This window comes from Gymnogyps californianus, chromosome 3 (assembly GCF_018139145.2).
Source record: "Gymnogyps californianus isolate 813 chromosome 3, ASM1813914v2, whole genome shotgun sequence".
Taxonomy (NCBI): domain Eukaryota; kingdom Metazoa; phylum Chordata; class Aves; order Accipitriformes; family Cathartidae; genus Gymnogyps; species Gymnogyps californianus.
The window spans coordinates 103,514,661-103,539,959 of record NC_059473.1 but is presented as its reverse complement, the minus strand read 5'-3'; the positions used below and the strand labels follow the sequence as shown (position 1 = coordinate 103,539,959).

Here is a 25,299-nt window from a genome sequence, read left to right as displayed (position 1 = left end):
ACATTCAATATTTAAAACATTTGTATATGTTTGGGTAAGCAAGACCTAATATTGTTGAGAAAGTTCAGACAATCAATGAGAGTAAGCAAAATGTTCACAAATAACTAAGCTCAGATAAACTTCAGTAAGAAATTTTATATACAGACTGCAGTCTGAAAAACTTCAAAAAGACCTTTCATGATCCATTGACTAGGTAATGAAAGGACAAGGGCCAACAAGTGAAGTTAACAAGAGTAAGACTTCAAACTAATAAAAGGAAGTGGTTTTTCATACAAGATGTAGCAGACATGAAATTCTTTGCCAAAAGGCACTGGCAAACATGATGCAAGAAGTCTGCAAATCTGCTTTAGGCCATTGCTGGAGACAGGCATGGGGTTAGATAGATCTCTTTATGAATGTTCATGACTATTCTTACACTTCTCTAAGTCTATCTTTGTCAGCTGAAGAAAGAGGCCAAAATTCATTCAGCAGGTAAATCTCATCTCTTTGGTACAAAGGAATGACTCTTCTTCCCCTTTACATTACTTTAGCAGACTATGACCTGTACTATGATACCTTCAGACATTGTTAGAATCACAGTAAATACACCTCTCTTGTACATGGAAGATGACCTTCTTTTGGAAGGTCTTTTTCCTGTTCTTGTAGACAAGATAGCTGTTTGTGGCCTTGATGAGTACTATCTTTCTGGGCAGAAGCTTCAGGACTTCCTATAGAACATGACTATTACTCACAGTTTGAAATTGTTTCAGCTAGAGAACTCTTGGGACTGAACTTTCATGCTGCCTTTACACTCCAAGACACACGATGTGCTCACCATGGTAGTATTAACCTCTCAGCACAGCTTCGTGCTCCTGCAAGCTATCAGCCTGGATAGTCAGACAATCCTTCCATGTAGACTGGGTATTTCTGTACTGATTTTTAAATCTTCCTTGAAACATCAGGGTCATAAGACACTCATTGTTTTATATTCAAATCAAATTCACAAGAATATTAGATTTCATATTAGCTTTGTTAGATTACTTAATTAGAACAGGAGTAGCGTAAGATTTTGTTTATCATTTAGTAAGATTATAGTTTTGTTCTAAGATTTCTAACACATTTTGAGTTATTTGCACCTCACTGAAATTATTTGGTTATGGTTGTCAGATTCTGATTTCAGTTACACCTGTGTATATCTATCTGGTGGAATAGATCTTTTCAACACATTATTTATGTGTCTAGTCCAAATTTATTATGAAAAATTATTGTTAACTAAAATCACCTATGATTTAATGTTTGGGGGTTTTTTTAAACAAATTACTATATAGCATATTGTAAGCATTATAACGTTTTCTTAGCTCAAAGAATACTCATTGAATATTTGATCTTTTAAAATTAATATATTACGAAGAGTTGCCTTAAAGAAATTTTCTTTTTTCCTTTTTTAATCAGCTATATAATAGTAGATCAGAAATACTGCAAAAAGAGGAGAAAATTACTTTTTTTTCTACATACTGTTTCAGTGAGTCCTTTACTACAATGAGATTTAAAGAACTCAATGAACTTTTATCATAAGGGAGAAGATGTAGACGAGCATTGCTCATGTTCAAAATGAACTGTGATGTCTTATGACTTTAAAAACCTATTAATCAGCGTATTTTCATTAAGGCTGAATCACACCCAAATACGCATAGTCATCTTTTTCTTCTTTGTCTCAGAGAACTGGAAATATAAAAATGTTTGTAAAAGTCATATTTTTCTAGCGTGAATTTTTAGAAATAATGCACCTTAAGTGCACCTTAAAAATGTTAAAAGACTCTTGAATTTGTTATTTTTGGAAATGAAAACAGTCATTGGTAGTATCAGCTTTATTTTCTGGAGCCATGAGGCACTTCAGTATACTATGCTTTCTCTACATTCCTACCTCTCTATAATTCAAAAGGAAAATTTTCTCCATTTTATTCTGCTTACATTCATTTCTAAGAGACAGTAACTCACAAAATAATTGCTCTACTGCTGTTACTATTGTAAAAGCATATTATAGACAGCAGCTCATTACAGCAAGGATGGTTTCCTACAATTCATACAACAACAAATGTTTTTAAATGATTTTTATTTTCCACAGTTTTGTTTCCCAGGATGGTTCTTTGAAAACTGCCCTTCCAACCTCAGGTATACTCCCAATTGCTCAAGAAAATGAAATCTGAATGTTTGCTTTTTCATGATAGTTTTAAACAGTGTTTTTAACAACTACCCATGACTAAATAAAAGCATGAAGCAGTTAGTCTTTCAAATATTTTCTGCACATGTATATTTTTTAAATATACATATTTCACAGGTGCAAATAACTGTACAAAGTACAAAGTAATAGAGTATCAAGCTTTGTGTATATAAGCAGTTCTGGAAGCACTACCTGAACAATTTACGACTATTAACCAAAACAGCTATATACAAATTTTTAACCCTGGGAAGAATCAATATCCTTCCAAAAGTAAATTCCCTAATTTAAATCTTGATCTCTGATGACTCTTTCATTTTAATTCTTCACAAGTTCATTTAATTACATGGATTAAGCATTACACAACATTTTGGAGCAAAGATGGTTCATCTGGGGTTTTTGTTTGATTTGAAGAAGATAAGACAGAGTTTTTTTTCTTAAACAAACTCTACATGCACCTTGAAAACAGTGACAACCTATCTGAACTCTACACAAAGCATTGTCAGAATTCTCAAGAAAATTCAATGTATTTATAAGTTTTCTCTGACACTGGAAGATGCTTTTGAATGAACCACTGATTATAAACAAGAGGAACTTGCAAGCTAACAAAATCTTTTTTAACATATACAAGTTCTTCAAGTATAATTTCAAGGGAAGCAATCCAATTTTCTGTGAATCATATTAATATATTATGAAGTACTTCTTACTGTTATTATGTTCTTGTATTCTATGGAGCAATTAATTCTTATTTACAGTTACATTTGAAAATACACTGAGAGGCCCTACAGAGTGTTGGCAGCTCTGTGTCCTCTAAGATGTAGGAGAGAGTTTTAGTTTTCTCAGAGAATGTTGCCCACTGGGACTATAAGGGAAAACTTTCTAATATGTTTGTCTTTCCTTCCATCATCATACAAACTTGTGCTAATTCAGAAAAAATACTAAATAAAGATTAAAAAAACACCTAAAACAAAAAAAAAGCTTAAAGAAAACTGTAATAAACAGTTACATGTACTTCCCACGCATCCATAAATTACCACTCAAATGTAAAACTAACTGGAAAAAAATGAACTCAAATTATCAAAAGAAATTTCTCTTAAAAAGGTAAAACTCACTCAGATTGTTGACTTCCTTGAAGAACTTATTTTCCTTCTCTGATAGTAATTAGCTAGTAATTAAGTAATAATTACACAGACAATGTGAAGGTAGGAGGCAGTCACCTTTCAGACCCAGCTTCTCCCACTGTGAAGCTTTTTTTTTTAATAGTTTTTGGTTTGGTTTTGTTTTAAATTGAGTTGCTGCTATCTGATATGCAAGGTTTTGTAGAGAACTTGTAACTTGTGGTTGAAGACGAATTTCAAATTATCTGTATTACAATATACAAAGTCTACATCTATTTGTCATATATTTTCAGGGTGGCTATGAATTTCAAGTAAAAGGTGGGGTTTTTTAGTATTGCTTGACTAATCATAAATGAACCAAAAGCTGTACAAATACAAGGTAGCAGGTAGTCTTTGGCACCAAGAATTTGCAGTCTTATTCTCTAGATGTGTAATTTTGCTTAGGGGAGACAGGATAGAAATTAGTAAGAAGAAAAATATGGAAAAGTGAGCTGAAAGTGAAGATGGTATGAAGCACAACTAATTGTCCATTTGTAGGGCATAACTGAGAAATAATTTAATCTAGAGAGGGTTTTGAGGAGTTGTGATACACTTTAAACATAAAAAGGAAACTGCAAAGAGGAAAAATACCTTCTGCAGTTCCACTAGGGCTAGAACAAGAACTTACAGTCTTTATCTGTAACAAGGGAAACTTTGGTTACACAAGACAAAAGCTTTTTAAAAGTAAGAGTGATGAAGCCCTGCAATAAATTACCCAGGGAAGCTGTGGAATCTTAGCCATTAAAAATTTTTAAAAACTTGTTACATTAAAGTCTGAAAACAACAGTCAAATATACTTGGCTCCTCTTTGATATAGGGTTAGCTTATCAAGTTCCTTTTCAAGCCTATTTTCTGTTATTTTGCAATAGTAACCCATAACAAGAAGTCATTTGGCTGAGAAACAGTAAGTGGCTAAGACCTTGGTGGGTTTTTCTAGGATTTCTAGCATAGGAAATTAATTGATTGCACCTACATTTAACTGCATGCGTGCAAACAGGTAAATGGCGTGCAGTACATAAGTCATATCAAAGCCAGATAAGATATTAGAAGCACAGCTCAGTTAACATAGTATTATGCTTGATCTAATTTACCCTCTTTTAGATCTAATATAGTTATACCTTGAGAATACCCTTATGTGACTCCGTAACAAGAAAGCTAACACTTGCTGTTTGTTCCTAGCACATTCTTTGTAACAGTCCTTGTGTACGTCTTGGATGACATAACATTTTTTTTCCCAATTACCCAAATACATTAGTATCTTGCCAGTTTTTCTTCCTGCATGAAATAACCTGCAAGGCCTTGAATACTGGCTACCACTCAAAGCTAAAATATTCTGACATCATCTGCTGGTTCTTCCTCAAGCTGCTTCTGCTGCTGCTCTGCTGAGTTCAGCTCTTGGCTGCCTTTCACTGCAGATTTTTCCCAAGTACAGATATTTGAAGGTGAAGAGGAACAGTATATTGCCCAGTACCTGGTGATCACAAGCAGGGCCTTTCCTGTCCAGCCTTAAGCCCAGTGTCACTATATGGAATGTATTTCAACAGTTCTCTGGTTTTGCTACAGTACAGGAAAAGATTTAATATTTTCAGTATTTTGTATGTTGAGAGAGAGTGGAAAAGAAATATCTATTACAAAGATTGACACTTAGCTTTACATATGTTGCAGTGTTCAGTAAAAAAACGTGATGTATTTACAATAACATTCATAGGATTATTCTTGAAGGGAATTAGCAAATTTATCTCAGTACAGGGCAGAATTTATCAGTTTCCTTTTGTTTTAGTTTCATTGCTCTGATTTTCTTCAGGTTGAGTACTCCTGTTTTGAAACAAAGTATTTTCTTAATTCAGATTGCAGAGTCCAATCAAGTGCCCTGTTTGCTTTGCCCTAGTACCTCAGTCTTTCTGGGTTCTCCTCGAAATACACAATTATGGGAGTACTACCATTTTTTGGCCCTGGAAGAAATGATCTACAATTCCACATTTGGCAGCATCAGTATTCTCTCTGGATTCTGCTTATAGATCAAACATTTCTTTCTTATCACTCAAAGTCATGTGGGACCAGTAAATAGACCGTTAGCTATCTCTAGGTTTTCTTCTGCTTCACAATGGCCTGTTGTACCATGAATTCTTTCTAAAAGTTTAGTATTTATGAAAATAAGAAGAAACAACTGTTCTCAATCTTACCATTCACTTTCGTTTATGAAGGGAATTCTATAATAAATTCTTTGATAAAACAAGGCCCCAGACTCAATAACCTAGGAGGATCCTTGCAAGCTTTCCTTCTTAGCTACCCACTTCTTGACTTTTGCAGAGGCATTGCAATTTTCCGTAGGATCTCTAGTTTAGACCAACTCACTGGAATAATCCAACCCTCCGCTGTTTCTATATTCCCTGCCTGAAGAGTACTCTGTCTAATACACTATCCCAGTGTTTCTCTCACTAGCAACTTTCAAAATCTTCCCTACTAATCAGTATTATAACTCCAGAAAGCTTCACAGCAGGCATAGATGTTTCTACTATATGGCTATCTGTAAAAGCTGTAGGTTCACAATCAGTTGGCTTCCTTGTTCCATCAATCCAGCAAAGTACTGCCTGTCATTATCAGACCTTCCACCTGCTCCCTGTACTAGAAATCTCTGCATGCAGTACTAGTGAACAAATGGTACAGCCCCAAGATAAACTGGTGTCACAATACATTTTTACACAAATCTTTCTCATTCTGTGTGTATAAGCTGACACAGGATCTGCAAGTTTAAAAAGAAGAACAGCAGTTCGTTTTCCATTAACCTTCTGCATGTCACGTAGCTGGCCCCTTGCCCCGACGGACTGCCTTAGCTCCTTTGTGCTATCAATATATGATATATCATAATAAAACAAGCTCAGCAGGCAACGAGTCTTCAATGCCTGCAGATGTCCTCTACAGTTCTGGAAAACAGTATCGATACAGTTTGCATTATGAATATACACTATCACAGAACACACTGAGTAGTAGTACGTAAGGATTGTCTCTAAAAAATCATAAAATGAGATTCACTCAGTTCCTTGTCTGAATGCCACTTCAACTATAGTCTTTCAACTATAGTATCAGAAGCTGATTTATGGTTCTTCTCCATTAACATCTCCATAGTGCCACTCAGTGGGATGATCAAAATGTTCATCAGAAAATCCTATTCTGAAGTCAGTATTTAACCATCTTTTCAGATTTTGTAGAGAAATGAAATCTGTAGTTTGGACTGAAAACATCTCTCAGACACAGCTCTCACACTGATCATTTGACTGTTATCCATCACACAGCTGAACTTGAATGGACTCTTCTCTTGCATGGTAGATAATGAAGAAACTGCAAGTGTAGTAATACTGACAGCCCACTATTTGATGTCTAATTTATTCCCATGTAAAAACTGACCATGTGAATGCTTTCAGTCCGTGCCAAATATAAAATAATGAGTCTAATTAATTGATTTTGTGATTGCATGTAGGTTATGCATGTTTCCTTGAAACCTGCATATCTCCATCGCTCCATATAATTTGCATATCTCCATCACTTGTGCTTATACGCTTATTTAAAATTCTTAGGTCCACGTTCTGCTGTTCCCTCTATATTGCTACTAGCTGGTTTAGCGATTAGTGAAACCTACAGTTTCCTCAACATTTTCCAAATGCATGTTTTTGCATTGGAAAATAGGAAGTTCATTGAAGATGCATTAGTTTCATTGTATCAGAACAGCATAGAAAACAACTGTCTTAGAAGTTGGGTAGCCTTGGGACAGTGGTGCCTTCAAACAAGGACTGTGGAAGATCTGGCACTGAGTGAGCATAACGCCATTCTTGACAAAGAGTAGCTACCAAGTCTGGGGGAATGTTCCTTGCTTTGGAAGTATTTCAACATGTAATTTAAATTTCATCTTTTATTTTGCAGGTAATTTGGGGGAAAACAGTGACGAGTATAAAAATGTGTACCGAGATGATGCACTTCTTTTCAACCACAAATACAGTATTTTGAATAGTTCTAGGGAGGATAACACCATGCCAAACAAAAGCCGAAGAATGAACAGCTGTTACTAGATCGGCATCTGCTTAGTGCTGACATCATGAAGCAGCTATGCCTGAGCCTTCTAAGCAACACAGAAACTTTACTAGACAAGAAAGAAGTATTACCTGTAGCAACCTGATTGGAACTAAGCACAAGCTTCCACCTTCAATAAGCTCTTTTTTGTTTCTTCTGAAGATGTCCATAAATCAAGGGTTCATAATAATATGCTCCTATACAGTGGCTTAGTAGAAAGACTTAATAGAATGCCCTTGTGTTAAGAAAAATCTGTATGTAATCTGAGTCCTTGTCAAACGTCTCACTCTGTTGGCACTGAGAAATTCTACCTAAACTTTGGTAGGTTTGAGTGTCTTGAGGACAGAGCTTTATCCTAGCGTCCAATTCTTCGGTACTCGTGGTAAAGGTAGTTCTTTTAGATACATATATTTTCTTTTTGTCACTCTCAGTCAGCTTTTGGGCTTTGCTTTAAATTTTGAGAAAAAGAAATATTTTGTAACAGCAAAACAGACAAGATGGCCAATCTCTCTTAAGAATGCACGTTGCCTTTATGAGATGGCAGTTTTAAAAATAAATCCAAAGATTATTTCTAATGTCAAACACTGAAAAAGAAAAGCTTCAAGGGTCTAAAAATGGGAGGAACAGAGACAGTTTTATCTTAAGGATGTGCTGAACTCAATATATATGCCAAATTACTTTGATTATGAATTTTAAAGAGACATTACAGGAGCAGCTATTTTAAGCAGCTAGCTCTTAGAGGATGTACATGCCACATTCACAAGGAAACAGTCTGAATGTTTTCTCCTGCTCTTTCCTTATCACATGGTATAGACTAATATTAAGCTAATAAAGGATCTCTTCTAATTTTAGTACAGGGACAAAAGTATACATGCAAAAAAATTAAAGCTTTTTTCAGAGAGGCTAAATATATATTCAATGCGTGGGAAGGAAAGATGTCAAATATTGATTTCATTATTATAGTTTTTATTGGATTAAAATTCTCCTTTTTGATCAAGCAACCTAAATTTAGAAATGAGAAAATACAGGCCAGTGCTTAATGGTGTTGGGTATTTGATATTCTCAGGTGCTAACGTAAGATACATTAAGGGACGCAAGTTTTGAGACAGACTGAAAATCAGACTGGAAAAGGATGGTTTAAGTTAATTTCCAAAAAGGGAGCTATTCACAATCAACAGTCACTTACGAAGCTTAGACCAAAAGAATCTTACTTTTAATAGAAGAAAGGTTTATTCCTTCCTAGTTCATAAACAAACATTCTCTGAGAACTTATCTCATTGTAGACTTGTACAGATTTTACCACATAGCTGAATAAGTGTCCTTGAAATGTAAATCAATTATACTAAACAAAAGTTCTGGGAAAATAGTTTAATACACTCTTACTCATATCTAAAGAAGTCAAAATAAAAGACTCTCAAAATAAATGACTTTCCAATACTACACTGACTGTACTAATAGGATGTGGGGAAATCTGCAATTACAGTATCAAAGTGAGGAAGAAACATACAATGTGAAAGAACAAAAAACAAGGGAAGAAAAAAGATGAATGAACAAGTGTAGTCTACCTACAGCAGCCATGACAGGCATACGAATACAGTTAAGAAAACTTATTTATGCCCTTAAGGTACGTCGCATAGTTTAACATGACTTAGCGAATTAATTTCGTAAGTCTTCATGGTTGGGTGTTTTTTTTTTTTTAGAAAAAATAGCAGTAGGCAAAAAAATAAACACATGGGAAAAAAAGTTAAATGTAGTTTTAGCTGTAGATCCAGTACTAGTTAGTCCGATATCGTAAGACAGCTAAAATCACTTAAGTGGTCACTGGAAGTTTCAAATAGCATCAATTCACAATAAAAATGCAGTAACTGGTGAAAATTACTTCCAATGAGAGATTTAAAGAGCTCAACCTCCTTATTTATCTAGGAGATTGAGAGGTGACTTGTGCTTCAAAAAGGGCAATTATAAGATTAACAAAAGGCTTTTTACTCTGTTGAGGGAAAACATAACACCACTACTGGACACAGAAAGATCAAAGACTAATACAATTGAGAAGACAGGACTACATATTTAACAGTGGTCATGTTAACCACAGAAAAGACCGTTCAAGAGAGATGGTGGATTATCTGCTTGTTGATGTTTTCATATCAAGACTGGATTACTTTCCTGATAATCAAATTTAACAAAATACAAATTATTGTCTCAGTACTATTTAATGGGAAATTATATTCAGCACCACTTAAAAGCTAGAAAATAACAGTCTCTTCTGGTTTTTTGATTTTATCAATTGCTTTTACTAATTTTCTTTTCTAAATTTACTCTAAGCGACAATTATAATTGAACCCCCTGACTAAAAGTACCATACATCAAGGAAATACCACCGATTATTTTCACTTATTTCAAACACCATATCTAAGGTTTTAAAGAATGTGTAGGAAGGACAGACATGCACTTATATGCAGACTCACTGAATTACAAAAATTCATTGAAAGAACTACTTTACCTAGTAGTTGATTTTACATTATTTCACTCATGGTTTTCCATTAGTACATATTTATTTCAGCAGCCTCTATTATATTCATTGTTTGACTTCAGGATTATCTGTTTGTTAAATCCTGAATTATTCAAGGTAGTCAAACACAGCAGATAGATAACTTCTGGTACATACTGATCAAAATACCTAATACCTCCTTGAACCTCTCTGATAACTTGCCAAAAATAGCACACTTAATTTGAAACACTACAACAGAGATCTGATTCTTACTGTAAAAGTGGAACACACCCATTAATCAAGTTTTACTTTGGAAACTTTCGTATTTTATTCTCTTTCTAGGAATTTTGAATTAAATATTTAACTTAAGCAGATCAGTTTTAGTATAGAAAAAACTATTGTGATTTTTTCTCTTAGAATGAAAACCAAAGATATTAAAACAACCTTCTTTTATTGTTCTGGAAATAAGCGAAAACTAAACAAGCTTAGTATACATGTTGCAAATATACAAAAGCAGGAGATTCATTATCACACCTTTTAAGTCATTCTGTGTACATTGATAAGCTTTGTTGCTGGGAAGTGCTACGTTTTCATCTCATAGTGAGACTGTTAATGTTGCTTCACCTCTGGGGAATTTATGCGTTTATGAGGCACTGGCATAAGACAAATGATATACTCTACAACTCCCACTGAATATATGCAAAGAGTCTTTGTATATCAGCAGAGGTGAGGGCAGAGGCATGAAAAAAAAAAAATTCACAACTGAGTGAACGTAACATGTTTTCCCCTATGGCAATGTCATCACCGAACAAGGCAGAACAAGAACTGAGTCCAATGATATCCACTGAGAGTGTTGATTTCTGTGAGACCAATGTTGCTGATATGGCAGACATGAAGCAGACAAGGCAAAGCATGTCACTGCACTGTAATTTGTTCTGGTGGTTTTCGGGGCCATTTAAACCAGTCTCCTTCTGTCTAGAAACTCTGAAAGTATAAAAAAAATTCCACAGGCTCACTGGGAAATTGAGGCTTAACTTTTTTTTTGATGAAATCCACATAAAAAGATCAAAAGTCAAAACAAAGTAACAAGAAGAGAAAAAAGAAGGAGAAAAAACCCTAAACCCTTCACTCTATACCCGTTCATTTTTAAAATTTTATAATTTTCTTTAACCTTCTACTCTGGCCTGATGGAAGATGGGACAATAAATATGATTCAAGGGGAAATCCAAACACCCACCAGTTAGGTATACCTTTTACACTACATTGTTTTATTTATATATTCAGCTTGCCAAGCATTTTAAAACTATATTTAGTTAATGCATTCAAGCATATAATTCTAATACACTGCTTTAATTTTTTATGTTAGGGAGCTGGTTTTCTTGACCGTGTTAAAACTCGGGGCACTAAATATTGCAAAAATGCAAGTTAGAAAGATCTAAATTTGAAAAATTTGCTGAATAAATAAATGAACTATGCATAGCTTTAAATCTAATTGGTAGTTCCAATATTTTAATGAAATAAATTATAATAATTCTGTTTGCCTGTTCAAAAAGCAAACAAAGAAAAGAAAATTAAATTGGCTGTTCGCTAGTATTGGTTTTGGCTGACTGGAAAAGGGCAAGTTACAGCAATTATATAGCTATGATAACATGATAATAAATATGATGTAAATTTGATATGAGTTGAAAAGAATAATTAAAGTATCTGTATGCTAACTGTAGAAAAAGTCTGATAATCTGAATTCTTACTAGGAAAAGGAAAAAAAGTCTCTTATCCCGTTGTTGCTTAAAGAGGTACGTTGTGCTGGCTCCCACATTGACTTGCTTTTGTGACGTTGCTAGACGTGTTAGGTTAGGCAATAAAAAGCTCACCTGTGCACACACAAAGGAGCACAAGGAGATGATGGTAGATGGGAGAGACAAATACCACCTTGCCCTGGGTCCTCCCAGGACCATCACAGGTGCCATCAGCCCATCACAGGTCCATCTCCACAAGCCCAGAAGAAACCCAGAGGGTCCTGGGCAAGCAGGGGAATGCCAATACCCAATGTAGAGACACAATCTCTACCCCAGCCTCCCCGGGGCTGTCCCAGGTGATCTGCAGCCCCAGGGGCTGGGGGACACCCCACACCAGGAGCTCTCCAGTCACCTCACAGATTGAGGGGGGTCCCTGTCCAGGGGTACAGGGCTTATCGTGGGGTAAAGGGGAAGAACATTTTGGGATTGCACAAGGCTGATTATGGAGGGGAGGAACCAGCATCAGGGAAAGGGATGGATTCAGATGGTTTTGGGGGGGAACAGATACGTGAAAATATAGGAACAAAGGAATGGAAGGGGCTGGTTGCACGTAAACTGGGGCTGGTCATTACGCTTGTGTGACCATGCCCTTTGCCTGACTAGCGCGGTCTGTCCCGTCTCCTGATTAAACTCAACTTCTAATGCTTTTCCTGGGTGAGGCACTCTATTCTCTATGCATGTGTGTGTATGGGGGTCTGAGTGCAGCAACTGGAGTCAGACCATGGGCTGGAGGGCTGTGTGTCTGTGGTGCAGCACCTCAAGGGAGTGTGGGTGTGCAAGTGAGCGTGTGAGCACTCCCAAAGATCCAGCGTGGTGAGTAGGTGAAGTAGCCTGGGAGCTAGCAGGGTGGGAGGGCGTGTGTGGCTTGGAGGGTGAGGCACCTGGACAAGGTGGCTACTGGAGGGGCCAGAAGGTCCCAGCCAACTCCTGGGAAGACCACGGGGCCTGGGGGTTGACTGAAACCCACTTGTGTGTGTTTGTCTGTGTGTGCTCACACGTCGGTCTGAATACCAGCAACTTGAGTGGGGCTGCAGCCTCGGGGGCTCATATGCCCTGGTGACAGCAACTGGGGAGACTGAGATCCAGCAGCAGCTACTGGGAAGACCAAGTGTCTCAGCCTAGCTGCTGGGAGGACCCACATTGTCCATGCATTTATTTCCTACTAACAGATCTCCACACCAGAGAGGAAAGCCAGAGAGGAGAAAGAGGATGAGGCCATTGGTGCTATCTGTATTCATGTGAGTACTGAGTGTGTCTGTTAGTGTTAATCTGTGTGGCCAGATGTGAATGGAGTATCACACATGTATGGTGTATACGTGTGCTCTGTGTGTCTGTGCCCGCTGGGAATACAGCACTGTATTCCAGCTTCTGGCTGCATCTGGGTGCATGGGGCTGCTGGGTTCAGCAACTCCCTATTCAACAGTGTGTGCTGCTTCTTTCAGGGGTTCTTCTGTTTGTTTTTTTGCTCTTGGTGTGGGTTGGTTGGGGTTTTTTTGGTTGGGATTTTTTTGTAACTCACGCAATCTCACAACTGGATATGAAAAAGAAATAGCAATGGGATTGGCTGTATGTTATTGTTATTAAATAATATTTGGGATTATTTTAAGGTAAATGTGATGAACTTCAACAAATGAAGCAATTTTTGCTCTGTAGGAGCCGAGTGACTTGTTTCAAACTAGAGCAGAATCTGGAGTCTCACAAGAATAAATAACAATAGGTACTATTTCATTTTCAATTAGTTTGATGATTGCTACTTTTTGGAAGCAAAACTAAGAGTTTCAAGATTAAATCTCTCACTTGTAAAGACAGGCCAAAGTAGAATAGCAAAAAATGTCAATTTAATCTACTTCAATCAGTCTTTCAGCTGTCTAAAACTGAGTTAAACCTGCATAGTTCTAGCCTTCATCAGTTTATAACTTAAGTTCATTAAGTTTATAATTTGTTATTATATGCTTTTTCTACCATAAAAAATATTAAAATTAGTATTACAAAACCACTTTTCAAAATACAAAAAAATTCAAAAGACACTTTTATACTAATGAAATAAGAGGTCTGAGGCACATATTAAATAGGCATTCTTTCACATTTGCCCAAACGATACAGACTGAGTAGGGCCAGAAGCAGCTGCCCTCTGCATGGGAAAGGAAACACTGAATAACTCATGTATGATACACCATGGGGAGAGATCATGACTTGTAGTGACTTCCAGGACTGAGGAATTCCAGTCCTTCTTAACCTAATTCCCAGTGAAACCACAAGAGATGTGTGAGATCAAAACAAATAGATTGATAATAAAAATATCAAAATATCAAAAATATATTTGTGTATTGTGTTTGCATGGGAAGGTTTTGGTAGCAGGAGGGCTACAGGGGTGGCTTCTGTGAGAAGCTGCTAGAAGCTTCCCCCATGTCCGATAGAGCCAATGCCAGCCGGCTCCAAGACGGACCCGCCGCTGGCCAAGGCCGAGCCCATCAGCGATGGTGGTAGTGCCCCTGGGGTAACATATTTAAGAAGGGGGAAGAAACTGCTGCACAACAGCAGCCAGGAAAGAGGAATGAGAATATGTGAGAGGAACAACTCTGCAGACACCAAGGTCAGTGGAGAAGGAGGGGGAGGAGGTGCTCCAGGTGCCAGAGCAGAGATTCCCCTGCAGCCCGTGGTGAAGACCATGGTGAGGCAGGCTGTCCCCCTGCAGCCCATGGAGGTTAACGGTGGAGCAGATATCCACCTGCAGCCTGTGGAGGACCACACACCAGAGCAGGTGGATGTGCCCGAAGAAGGCTGTGACCCCATGGGAAGAGCACGCTGGAGCAGGCTCCTGGCAGGACCTGTGATCCCATGGAGAGAGGAGCCCACGCTGGAGCAGGTTTGCTGGCAGAACTTGTGACCTCGCGGGGGACCCATGCTGGAGCAGTCTGTTCCTGAAGGACTGCACCCCGTGGAAGGGACCCACGCTGGAGCAGTTCGTGAAGAACTGAAGCCTGTGGGAAAGACCCACATTGGAGAAGTTCATGGAGGACTGTCTCCCATGGGAGGGACCCCACGCTGGAGCAGAAGAGCGTGAGGAGGAAGGAGTGGCAGAGACAACGTGTGATGAACTGACTGCAACTCCCATTCCTGTCCTCCTGCACCGCTCATCTATCTGGACTTGTGCAAAGCATTTGACACTGTCCCACATGACATCCTTGTCTCTAAATTGGAGAGACATGGACTTGATGGATGGACCACTCAGTGGATAAGGAATTGGCTGGATGGTCGCACTCAAAGAGTTGCGGTCAACGGCCCGATGTCCAAGGGGAGAGCAGTGACAAGTGGCATTCCTCAGGGGTCAGTATTGGGACCAGCACTGTTTAACATCATTGTTGGTGACATGGACAGTGAGACTGAGTGCATCCTCACTTTTTTTTTCACGATAGGCTCAAATAATTATTTTACTTGAGAAAAGCACCTAAGATGGCAATATCTGTCAAAGTTGTTGAATTTTAGCAGAAATAAGCTTCTGAAAACAAAAACATAAGGGAGAAGCTGAGAGAGCTGGGATATTTTAGCGTGGAGAAGAGAAGGCTTGGGGAAGGGATCTTATTGGTGTGTATTAATACCTGATGAGATGCGAGGGTGTAAAGAAGATGAAGCCAGACTCTTCACAATGATATCCATGGACAAGACATGAAGCAATAAGCGCAAATTGAAACACAGGAAATTCCACTTAAAAATAAGTGAAAGCTTTTTTACTGTGAGGGTAAACACTGGCACAGGTTGTCCAGAGAGGTCATGGAGTCTCTGACTTTGGAGGTATTCAAAAGCTGCCTGGACATAGTCCTGGGCAGCTTGCTCTAGGTGACCCTTCTTTGAGGAGGGCACTGGACTAGTTGAGCTCCAGAGGTCCCTTCCAACCTCTGCTATTCTGTGATTTGTGGTACTAGTAGGCTTCTCTAGTTGTAAATATCATTGTTACTTCTGCTTAAAAGAAAACCCCAAATTATAGCTTAGTTCTCAAATATACATATAAAGAATTACTGATTAGTAATAAAAAGGAATTAATGTAGCTGTTAGATTAACCAGATTTTGATATCACTCTGAATTTTCATCCTATGTGTGTTGAAAGACTGTCTGCTAGGTTTTAACACAGTTTATTTAATTGCTATCAACCCTGATAAGATAGCTAGCTGTGGCTCATGTAATTCAGATATCTTTGTATTTAACACAGTAAATTGTATAAACCTGTATTTTAAAAGGACAATTTAAATTAAGAAAGGAAATTTCCAAATTTGTAAGAATCTGAATTGTAATAAGATAGTTCCACTTGTCATTCATGAGCCGTATTCCACATCAGTCAAGATTACCCTTACGCCCAATATCTGATGTATTATGCAGAGCAACAGATATACATCTGAAATAATGATCTCCCCAGATATTTCCCTAAAGCTTTAACTCCATGGTGAGTATTTGGCTAGAGATAAGATATATTAAAAAACAACAAAAAAGTATTTTCCAGTGTTGATTACTCTGTCCCAAACTTTCCTTTGTTATTCTGTTGATTCTTAGTTTTCTGGTGCATCAGCAAGATGAGCCACATTGTTTTTGTGATCTCCAGTTAATAGGCTTAAGACACAGAGTTAACATAAGCAGTCCATTTAAATTCATAGTCACCGATAATGGTATTATATATTCATCCTCAGTAAACTTTGTAAAAATAAGTTGTAAGTGCAAACGATCACAGAATACATACTCATGTTGAGTTGCCAAAATAAAATGGAATTTCACAGATTTCTTTTTTTACTAAAATTGTCAAAATCTTTTTAAAAAAGAAAAGAACTATGTCTGTTAAATGCTTTTCTATCCATTGCACATGTATGTCATAGTGACCAGAAACGTATAGTTGTTGCAGTGTATTTGTCATTTCTAAAATGATACAGGCCCTAGAGTTTCAGGAAAAAAGGAAGGTCTAAACTCATAAATGATTTGATGGTGTGAGGGTAAAATGGTTGAAATAGCTTATGTAAGCACAGAATTTAAAAGTACAGATAAATTAAGAAGCTCTTCTATTTTCAATATAACTACAGTGTCTTTGATCTTGAGTAATGATTTATGAAGTACAAAAATCAATAAAGATTCCATTCTAATTGCATTTTAATGAGTATCTAGGTGAACATAAGCAGCAATTGACAGCAACACTGACATCCTCCTGTCTTCTTTTAAAGTTGTAAATGTAAATCTATGCAGGAGCCTGAAATATGACTTGTGCTATGCTAGGGATGAGTTAAATTTCCAAATGATGAATGTAGCTTCCAGATAAGAGTTAGATTTTCAGTAACAAAGGAAGACAATGTTTAGATAGGGGCATGCCTTTGTATGGAACTAACATTCTGCAAGTTGCATTCCAGGCATGTTTTTAAAGCAAAGATCAGACTGAATGCAAAGCAATTTATTATAGAAAAAGTGAGTGAGCACATACATAGAGCAAATCCCTAGAGATGCCTGATCACACAAGGATAACAGCTACTTAGTGGAAGAGCAGTAGTAGTGTGAGTCAGCTCTTTACTACATCCCTGATATTTAAACATAAATTTCAAATTTCACCACCACTTTAGCGATGCTTAAAAGTAAAGATCTTTTTTTGCTGCACTGCTATATATTTCCTACCTTGGAACTGAGCATTAAATCCCTTTCGTCGGTGGTTGCTGTCAGACGTAAAATGGAGTCGTAACCAGTTCTTACTGCTGATAACAGGAGAAGGTAGATTCATACCAGTCAACCTGGAAAAAGAAAAAAGAATCTAATATAAATGGTGGAAAAATTCATGTGTACACTACTTAAAAGAGGAAAAAAATAATCAAAAAAATAGCCAAAATATATTGTTGTACTGTTTACAATGTATTTGATAATAGTGATTCATTGTCATCTAATCTCAATTTATTACTAGTTAAGTAACTATTATCCTGGGAGAAATGTGGGTTTTTCCCATTACAGCTATCCATTTTATGGTCAAAACTTGTATCTCCAAACTACTCTTTTGTGAATTAAAGAAGAAAAGCAATCTTGTGAGTGCGTGTGTATGTGTATATGTGTATGTATGCATGCGTGTGTCAAATCATTCAGCAAAAAATAAGCATACTCAATTATGACAAAATTTAATCATCTGACTCCCTGCTGTGTCAGTTACCTCACAAGAAACCAAATCTCAGGGGTTAAGAAAGGATAAATATGGGCACTAGCTAATGTTAAGCTTGAGTAGTAAATTATTGGTACATACCTATGCTGCTAGAACTGGTTTTGTGTATATTAACTCCTACCCATATTTAATAAAAAAGAGAAGTTTAAACACAACCGAATGCAGGCTAACCAGCTTGCATTAACTATGGATATTGTGAAGAAAGAGTGCACACACAGAATTTTTCTAATATAGGCAACAGGCCCTTGGACCACACTGGGTCATACCATAGTCTATCATTGCACCACACCATTTGTTAATATGAACACGTTCAAGCAGTTGCCACAGAGTACCTGATATGGTGTAAATTCATGTCTTAGTTTACCAGATGGCTTTTTTTTGTATGACCATACTCCAAGTTTCAGATTTAGCCTTTTTTTTTTTTTCCTTCTGTGTAACTCTGGAGAACTACAAGAAATGAAGTTTCTCCTTTTCAAAAATGTTGATTATTTCAAAAAAAACCCGAACTTATCAATATCAGAAATTCTCAGCTGAGGTATAACTTGTGTGAGGTTAGGTTTGCCAATACTAGAGTAGACATAGTACATATTATCAGAGCTAAAAAAAACCCCAAAACTGAAATCAGATTTTGTCTCTTTGAAATGAATCAATGTAGTGACATAGATGCCTTTTTCATCGCACTATGCAATTTCAGAGTTTCATTAAATATCCTAAATTACTAGGAAACCCATCATGTTAAGAAATACTGATGCTGGAGAAGTCTACAGTCATGGCTGAATCCCTTTTCTTTCTGTAATTGAATATGACTGACATAGAACTTTTTTTTTTTTTCATTAGGATGTACAAACTACATTAGACGAATTTCATTCTCCTTTATAATCTCATTTTCTTCATCTGGCTGTTAACAAAACAAGGAACAACAAAATCGTACTTAAAATTATTTTAACAGCTTTGATTGAAAGAAAGGATAGATCTTTTAAAGGAGGATTTATACATTTCAAAATGTTGGGACTGGCATTCAATAGTTCTTACAGGTATTGGTCAAAACATTCAGCCCTATACATGTTTCTACATCTCACTCAAATGGACTTTTATACTTTATACATGCTTTCATACACTCTTTAGACCATTTTAGAGCATAATGTATTTTAAAAACTCCTTAGATCAGGCACTCTGAATATTTCTAACTACAAACTGGCATTTGCTATTTCAAAGCTACTTAAAATTTGGGTGTACCTGTAGAAACTACTGTGATATAATTAAAAGGAAAATTAAAAAATAAAACGTATGTGGAATACCAAAAATATATAATTTGCTAGTACCTCTTAGCTATTGACACAATATATGCTAAGTTTAAAAGTTTTTACTATATATAGGCTGCAGTTCATATCACTGAACTGATAACTCATTTGTCCAAGTACATAAACTTATCTCCTAGAAATACTGCTTTGGGGGTTGGTTTTCTTTTTTAAATGAAATACACATGTAGTAACATTCTACCTGGCATATCCAGAGCTCTGGATTTCGAAGTCTGCAAAACTCCTGGCTGAAATATTAAATTGTTACATGAATTAAATTGTACTTTAATAAAAGAGTAAATGAACACCATTATAAAAGCACATTCAAAGCAGATCTTTCATTAGTTATATTTCTAATAAACAGCTATTTCCTGAACACACAATACACAAAAATATTTTCAGATCTATGTGAAGTCTACAAGTAGTAATAAGTAGTAATAAGACTACTATTTAGTCTACAGCTAAATAGTCTCAAATCTTCCCATTATACTATGAAAGATAAAGATGATATGATCATGACACTGAGAGAGTATTTTAAGCAACCTATTTTATCAGAGATCTAATTTAGCCATAGGATTTCTATGCTACTGCATACTAGACAGGAATATGTTCTTTACGAGCAATGCTGTTTGTGTTTTAACTGAAGAAAGTGAGAAAATGAAATATAACTTAGTGGCTAATTTAGTTGTAAGGCTGGTTTGGGAAGCAAGCTTATAACCAGTGTATGACACATGGGTTTTTTTGTGTAAGGTTTTCAAAACCTCTTCACTATAGTACCCAAATTCAGAAATGACAAAAAATTCTGAGTGGGGGTTAGACTGGAATACTGTGGCCCACATGTGCACATCAAAGATGGTGCACGTACACAAAGTACTTCACTCTGTGGCATTCATCATGTGCAGGTGGGACTTCCTATGGACAATGTCAGAGCTTCTGGTAATGGCAGATCTAAAAGTTTATGGATACAGTGTAAAATTGCTCTGTACATGTTAATTGACCATTTACCGGGAATTTCTGGAGGGCAGGCTGTGTGTGAAAGAGATAGGTGGACATAGTGCTGAAAGTGGCAGATTGCCACCTGAACTGGTACAGCAGGCAGATCTGTAACTCACACAGAAGTTGAAGGTAGTATGAAAACCTGATTTGTTTCCTTCTTACTTATTTCTAGGTATTTTTTATCAGGGAGTAGGAGTCAAATAAAATATGTCCATCACACAGCAAATGTCAAAATATAACAAAAGTTTTAATAACATTACTGGTGTGCTCCTCAGAGAAAAGTAAAAACCAGTACTGTCAAGGACAGTTTGTTTCCAGTCCCACAAAGTTGAATATTATATCTGCAGCAAAAGATACAAAATGTAGGGGAGGGGTCCCTAAAACACTTTTCTGGTATACAAAATGCAACGCCATGGCAGGGGGAAGGGCTTATAAGTCATCTATTTGAGTTCACGAGTAGAGAGGCTGGACACCACTGCTCAACAAAGAGAAGACAGAATGATCTCTCCTAGTCCCACAAAGAACAACACAGTGCTGCTTCTGAGGCTGCAGAACAAGGAGGAATATTTCCTTTGAGCTTTACCAATTGAGAGGTGCATCATATACCACAATTTCTGACTAAGTGCCCATATGCTCTCTGTGTGCTGGCGTTAGTACAGCGTGCTTCCTCTGACTCAGTGCAGCCTTTACTGTTATGGGCTAACTTTTGATATTAATTGAGTATTCATGGAAAACAAGCAGTTTGGTTTTGTCCATACTAATAAATTGAACAGTGGCACTTCACATCAATTCCTGCTTGAGAGTCTACACTCTTAAAGGTTACAACAACAACAACAAATCATAGAATCTTAGAATCACAGAATGGTTTGGGTTGGAAGGGACCTTAAAGATCATCTAGTCCAACCCCCCTGCCATGGCAGGGACCTCTTTCACTAGATAACGTTGCTCAAAGCCCCATCCAACCTGGCCTCGAACACTTCCAATGATGGGGCATCCACAACTTCTCTGGGCAACCTGTTCCAGTGTCTCAACACCCTCATCATGAAACTCTTCTGCCCGTGACTGACTAGTGCTCCCTCGATCTTCCTGGGCACAGTGTAGGCATTAGTCTAAACTACAGGGTCCCAACAGGCATTGTGAATGTGACCACCTCTTCTGAGGTGTTCAGGAAACACTAACAGGCAGGACTTAATCATGCCATTATGTTGCTCTGAAAGCAAAGGTGCAACTAAAGCAAAGTTGTTTCTACTTCAACTGGGCACACACAGTATTCATTCCTGTTGTATATGAATAGAAATAGAGTAATTTTAGCTCAGATTAGGTATTAACTCTAAAATGAGATGAAGACTTGGAACTCCTTTATATCAGACAGAAATTATTCAGATGAGGTAAAGAACCACATTTCTTAATAGTGAAGTTCTCCTTAGAAGCTTTCATGCTTTGATCTTTATTGAGGATTTCTCCAATGCTGTCTAAAAAGAATACTGAAAGTCTTTCTCACTTCTTTTTTAACTGAAGACATTTATTGTTTGGGAAGTAATACAAAAGAAATGTAATTCGTCAGTTATGTTTGAGTTCTGCCTCTGCTCTGAAAAGGGTAATGCTTTTCTGAAACTGATTCTAAGCCCTAGCATGTGATAGCCTGACTTGGATAGAAGAAATGATATCTAATCTAAATTACATTAATCAAGTTTTTCATACACACACATACACATGTATATACAATGTTATTTGGGCATTTTCTGGAAATACTTGGTCTGATTTGCGGAAGTGTTGAGTTTTCATCTCCACTACTGATGTCAGTGAGGCCCTTAGCTTCTAACATCAGGGGGTTAAAATTGGTTGTCACTTGGACAAGTGACAGGTTTGAATGCTCTGTGCTAAACAGTATTTGAGGCCATGCACTGGACGGGGATTAAAGGAAACATAAAATAGCTGTTCATCCACTGAGCATCAATCATTCAGTGACCTGTTAAGGAGCAATCCCATGGGAAAAAACCAAACAAACAGAACATAATTTTTCAAATAACATCGTATAATGATGCATTTACCTGAGTGCTCAGGATGAAGATTGCATGGGGAACCTCAAATCTCTCTGCATACTAGATGTTGCATGGTGCTCCATGGAACAAGGCAGACTTCCAGGGAATTCCTGTGCATGCTGTCTGTTACAGCATCATAAAGAACTACAGGGCCAGGTTTTGAGAGCTTTATAGTTATATTAGTATCATAGTACACCTCTGCTGATAAACACTGCTTCTCACAAGAAATAATGAGAAATAATTAAAACATCTCAGCTATTCTCCTTCTAGATCTGAAGGCAATATGGCTGCAGCAGGATCAGAGATAGCAGAGGAAGCTCTCTTACTGTTAATTATTGTGAGAAGTAGATAAACTTTTTCATGTTTTGCTTCTTTAACTGATGTTTTAATTTTGATTCCTATTCCATAATTTATATTCACTCAGACACTAATCTACTGTTTATACAAGTAATAAGGCATTTTGTTTTCATGCAATCTTGAAGGAGTAATTTTTTCCTTATGTATATTATGTCAGATACAGAAGCAGAATGTCCTCTGAAGTCTCTATTGCATTATCAAGAGATTGTGATAGGTTTTATTAAAATTATTACTAGCAAGTTTGTCACTAAAATATTTTTTTTCTCTAGCTAAAATTTTCCAGTAGTTATTGTTTGACTCAAATTCAGGTATAGCAAAACTACTTTACATTTAATTAAGAGAACTATCTAGAGAGGAAGAACAATTTTGGTTTTGATTGTGGATTTGCTAAGAAAAGAAAATAATTAGCGCCTTGTCTCAACAAATAAACCAAATCTTGTTTCTCTTATAGGATTCTTGACATTGTTTTGACTATAACCAAGAGATAATCTATTCTTATCATAGAAAACTACTGATACTTCACTTCCATGAAATTGAAAATGCAGAAAAGAATTGCAGAGGTTTTTGTCAACTCATTTACCCTTATCCTTCTAATTTAGTTATCTTCCCCATTTTGTATTCAGCCAAACATCTATCTGTGGTTGAATTAACATTATTTGTTCCAAAATATAGTAAAATAACAAACAAAATTGAATTGAGTCTAAACAAAATAAAATGAGATTTGAATACCTCTGCTATTTCTATATTCACCTAGCCACAGAAGTATTTCTGGTTTTAATGATTTTTTTTTTAAATTTTGGAAATAATGTAAAACATTTACTGAGTTTCCATAACAGGTCTCTGGGTTAGGAGCTGAAGAGAGAAAACTGTACCCTAATTTTCAATTTAGAACAACTTCCATTTTTAAATCCTCTCAGCTAAAATATTTATATGAGCATCCATGCAGATACATGTCAAAACAAGAAATCTCAAGGATCATCACTTGCTACTCGACAAAATAACAGGAAGTAGTTTACAAAGGGGTGAAGTATGATGGCTGCAGCAAATACATGAAGACAATGTGTGTGCATATATATATGTTCTCTCTATATGTATTATATATTCTATATGTATGTATAGAAATATCTATATTTGATACAGGTATATTAAAAAGGGATGTTAGAGGTCTATTACCTCAAGCTCATTGTAACACCAGGATAGCTGAGACTGTACCTGGTATCAACCAAGAGCAAGTAACAAGCTGCATTTGTCCCATGTTTGTAAATGTATAGCTTTATAAGCTGTGTTAGAGGGCACATGTGACATTGAAACATGCATACTGTGGCTGCGGTTTCACACAGAGACAAGATGCTCTAAGAAGTAGCTGCTGCCTAAAGGAAGTGTGACATTCTTTTTTTCCTGTTCTTCCTTCTCCTGTATTTACTACTCCTTCCTCAATCGTTTGCTTCTGTATTGCCCCTCCTCAGGGGTATCAATTTTGACTCTTGCTGGAATTTCTGTGATCTGATTTAATTCATTAAATGGCAGAAAACTATCCTTTTTTTTTTTTTTTTTTTCCCTCCAGCTGGGACGTCCGTGTGCCATTTTAGTGAATTAAACTGCTCATGGAAAAGAGAGACAAGAGTCGGAGCTGGCACGAATTCAGTGTCAGGAGCACAGAAAAGGAAAGTCAAATGGAGACTCACTACATCTTGTGGAGCTGGAGCTGCAGGTCACCACTTGGGGAAGGAAGAATTTATAGCTAAATAGATGTTAGGGAACAACTCAACAAAATATAAGAGGGGACAGCTGGTCTAACAACAAGACTATTTGAAGTGAAACAATACTTTTTATGCTTGATAAGAGAGGCCAGACTATCTCCTAGATAAGAACTAAATATAACAGTTTCACAGAAAAAGTTTAAATCGTCTCTTCTTCATGTGGAATTTGAAATAAGAGACTATTTATAACAGCTAACATAATCTACCAGGAAAGGGTTCAGAAGTGGGGAGAGGGAAAGGGAGGGAGAAGGGGAGGGTGAGATGTTTCTCATTTAAAGTAATTAGATCAAGCATGATTTTTCTCTCCCTTCTTCACCTGTTTCCATAACCATGTGTAAATGGTTGTTTATTCTGGATGCTGTGAATAAATACTTTCATTTGCATTTTACCTTAATATTGCTTAGGATAAGAATGAATTCAAATGAATTCATTTGAAGTTTTTGGGTGAGGTCTTTTTCACCCGAACACTATAAAGACATAGGAGCACCTTAGCAAGTCTTAGCTTGCTAAGTACCCCTCGATACTCTCCTGAGTATTGTCCAGGATAACAGGGTATGTTCCTGGGAAGCTGAATGAGACTGACGGCGCTCCTTTCAGGTGAGTCAGGAAAAGTGATCAATAAGAGTAATTCAGAAAGCTCTTACTGTACAGGAAAAATTTGACAAACACCTTAAGTCCTGAGGGACCACAAGGAGTTTGCCACAGAATTTTATATCAAAAATATTTTCGTCAGTCTGGGCCTAAGATAACAGCTTGAATAAAACCCAAAATTGATGAGTATAAAAAGGATAGAAGAAAGGAAAACAAATATAGAGGAGTAAGGGAATAAGCCCAAGAATAAAGTCTTAACAAGAGATTATCGATTTCAATGATTCAGATCCTTTTAATTGAGTAGTCTAGAATGCTACATTATTTGCTCAGTTTTCCCACATATTGACAGTAGAAGGTTTAAACATTAATAGATGAGAGCA

General features: G+C 36.8%; 1 protein-coding gene across 1 annotated transcript in view; it reads right to left on the bottom strand.

Annotated features, from left to right (window-relative positions):
* Positions 1-25,299, bottom strand: part of CSMD1 (CUB and Sushi multiple domains 1) — a 1,238,313-nt gene that overhangs the window by 477,883 nt on the left and 735,131 nt on the right. The window contains 1 exon segment of the mRNA XM_050893357.1: positions 17,347-17,459. Within this exon segment, the coding sequence (XP_050749314.1) occupies positions 17,347-17,459 (113 nt within the window).